General features: G+C 36.6%; 1 protein-coding gene across 1 annotated transcript in view; it reads right to left on the bottom strand.

Annotated features, from left to right (window-relative positions):
- The window catches only part of LOC107568982 (astrotactin-1-like), a 12,295-nt gene extending 9,974 nt beyond the window's left edge, over nucleotides 1-2,321 (bottom strand). The window contains exons 1-2 of the mRNA XM_016254981.1: nucleotides 2,306-2,321; nucleotides 1,772-1,904 (exon numbers count right to left, since the gene is read on the bottom strand). Coding sequence (XP_016110467.1) covers nucleotides 1,772-1,904; nucleotides 2,306-2,321 — 149 coding nt within the window. The remainder of the gene's footprint in view (nucleotides 1-1,771; nucleotides 1,905-2,305) is intronic.
- Nucleotides 2,322-3,122: the final 801 nt, after the last annotated feature.

The following is a 3,122-nucleotide window of genomic DNA, read 5'->3' as shown; positions in this document are numbered from 1 at the left end:
TATATATATATATATATATATATATATATATATATATATATATATATATATATATATATATATATATATATATATATTCATACAATATTCTGATATGCATGTTGGAAATGATAACAATAAAATAAAGATAAAATAATAAAAGTATAATAATACTTTATTTATTTATTTATTAATATTAAAATATGCATGGCAAACTGAATTTATATCAATATAATGTTCTGATAGGACAGGTGGTTTTAAGGGTAGTGGGTGCTAATGTAATACAGTTTTGATAAAACCAAGAGAAAATCAAATTTAATGACACTTTTGTGTTAAAAACATTACCATGATTAATTATCTGATTAATTTCAAAGTGCAAATGCTGCTATTTCGAAAAAAATAGGGGCAAATAAAGTCATTAGTAGTGTTGTCACGGTACCAAATTTTCAGTATTCGGTACCAATACCAGTGAAAATCCACGGTTCTCGGTACCAAAGCAAAACACAAAAACATGCTAATTAAAAAAATTGACTATACTTTCATTGAATCCAAACTGTGTACATACTTAATTTTAAAGGGTTTTTAAAACCTTCTAGAGATATTTAGCCAAGAATAACAACGATTTTTGAGAGTGCGCGGGCTATTTTTTTATTCTTTATTTTTACTCTTTGTGAATTAATCACATCCAAAATAAATGTTTGTGTTTACATAATATATGTGTGTGTGTGTGTGTACTGTGTTTATATCTCTCTCTCTCTCTCACTTTAATTTGGGATGCGAATAATCGCGATTAATCGTTTGACAGCACTACTTTATATCTAAATGTAAACAACTGTAAGTGCTTTCAATAGACCTTTATGGTACCAAAGCAAAACACAAAAACATGCTAATTAAAAAAATTGACTATACTTTCATTGAATCCAAACTGTGTACATACTTAATTTTAAAGGGTTTTTAAAACCTTCTAGAGATATTTAGCCAAGAATAACAACTAAGTTAGCTAAAAATAAAAAAAGCCCAGAACTGCTTTTCTGACTGATATGACACAAACAATGTTAACCAGTTGTACATTCTCTAACACGCATATTTTAGATTCACAATTCATTTAAAAGCCTCTGGTGTGTAAAAATAGTAAATATCATCATGTCCTCCTGTTTTTTTAACCCTAATAAAAGTTATAGGAGCATTAAATAGTTAATAAAGAAACTTCATTCTAATGCTCATTATATTAGCGTTAGCCGTGCTTATGCTAACGATTAACTACTCTAATAACAGTGATGTTCCTTTCAATCCGACATTCAAATTAAAATATTGAATAATATTCAAAACAGAAGCGGTGTTTCCCACAGACTTTCACTCTATTTGTGGCGGCATATATATGCAAATTCATTCTCTGCCAGCAGGAGGCGCTCGTAGAGCGGGAGCGATAGAGGTTTCTCCAGTAACGGCTGTAATCAAATAAGCGCTGCGCTCACAAACGCTGCTCAGGCATTACAGGCAAGATGAAATGAAAATGACATCCATAATTTTCTGAAGACAGTCGGTTTCCTTCAGAAATGCAGTGATATAAAAACCCCCGTACCGGGTTTCGACTTTGACACGTGCAGTGCTCATGTTTATTCAACAAAGTCAAAGCCTTTTGGAAAATCTATTTGTGGCTGTGAGTTTTGATTTTGTGGCGGGCCATTTTTTTCAAATTTTTTTAGTACCGACTTGGTACCGAAGTACCGGATCTTTTGACAACACTAGTCATTAGTCTTTTAAGTCCCATTATATAGCAGCAGGAACTCACATATATGTAGCGTCTGGCTCCAGACAGCGTATGATCAAGGAGATAGAGGAGAGGGGATCCGGGATGTCCCCGAGCATCACACACGGAGATTTGGCCCCTGACATGATGTCATCCACGAAACTCAACATGGTCTCTGTGAAAAGGAGAAGACTTTGTTTAGCACACACACACACACATATATATAAACACAAGTTTACAGGACCTAATAACCCGTTTTGATCTCCTATGTTTTTAGGCCAACAAACCATTTAAAACAAACTGTTTGTTTGTTTAGTTTTAAGTGTCTCTAATCAAGTATGATTAATGATATGTCATTAGGAGACAACCATGCATGCGCAGGGAAAACAAACATCAGCAAAACAGCCCCATCTTCACAGGAAAGCCTCCGCAATGGGAACACAGGACGCTGTTTTGCATGAGGATTTCCCTCACCCTGAAAACCCCTGCCTGATTCTGACCCAGTGCTATGAAAACAAGTGTTTCCCTACTTCCCCTGGTCAGTGGAACACGCTAGAACCTTCCAGAGATGGAGACCCTGTGGTTTGGACATTTCGACCGGAGAAGATGTCAGTGGTTTGATTTCACACGAGACGCGTGACCCAGATCGAGCTATGAGTGTCTGCCATCTAAAACCAAATAAAGAGCCCATACAGAAGTAACCTGTGGAGCTGATGTGTTTTGCCTTTCTTATTAAGAAGTGGACGGGAAGACTGTTTGCCCAGGTGGCCTGCATGCGTCACAGGACATGAGCACGGGGGCCTCGTGTGCCTTTCATAGCAAAGAGAAACCTCCCATCTGTGGATGGGGAACCTTTTAAAAGTGGTGGTAACCCTGCTTGTCTTCCTGGAGGCTTCCTCTTCAAAAATACCAGGCTTCTGAGAACACGATGCCAGGATAAACGCGGAGGGGATAAGAGTGTGTGTGATTATGTGCTTGCTGTCACCAGTAAGTATTTACAGTGCTTGTGGAGTAGAGAGTCGAGGAACACGTGCGCTGACGTTAATGAAAAGTGACATTGTGAGGGACTGCAGCAGTTCAGGTCATATTTATCCAGTCAAACACAGTTCCACCAACAACAAGCTCTAACATCTCTATTTTATGTCGAAAAAAGGTGAAATGTTGCAAAAAGGCAATAAACTTTGATGTGTGTGGAAAATTTTGCAAGTGTGTTTTTATGAGATATAAATTGTGTACCATTTATGAACTGAGGAGCACATGATGTTTTAAGATTATTTATGGGGGACTTTTTTGTGGGAATACTGAAAGGCAACAGTGGAGTAGGAAGTGTATTGGCTGCTCACTGGTTTTTTTTTTTCTTACCATGTTAAAATAATTACATTTATATGGAAGC

This window comes from Sinocyclocheilus grahami, unplaced genomic scaffold, assembly GCF_001515645.1.
Source record: "Sinocyclocheilus grahami isolate Dianchi unplaced genomic scaffold, SAMN03320097.WGS_v1.1 scaffold1299.1, whole genome shotgun sequence".
Taxonomy (NCBI): Eukaryota; Metazoa; Chordata; class Actinopteri; order Cypriniformes; family Cyprinidae; genus Sinocyclocheilus; species Sinocyclocheilus grahami.
The sequence above is the reverse complement of the archived record's forward strand: the minus strand, read 5'-3'. Positions and strand labels throughout refer to the sequence as shown.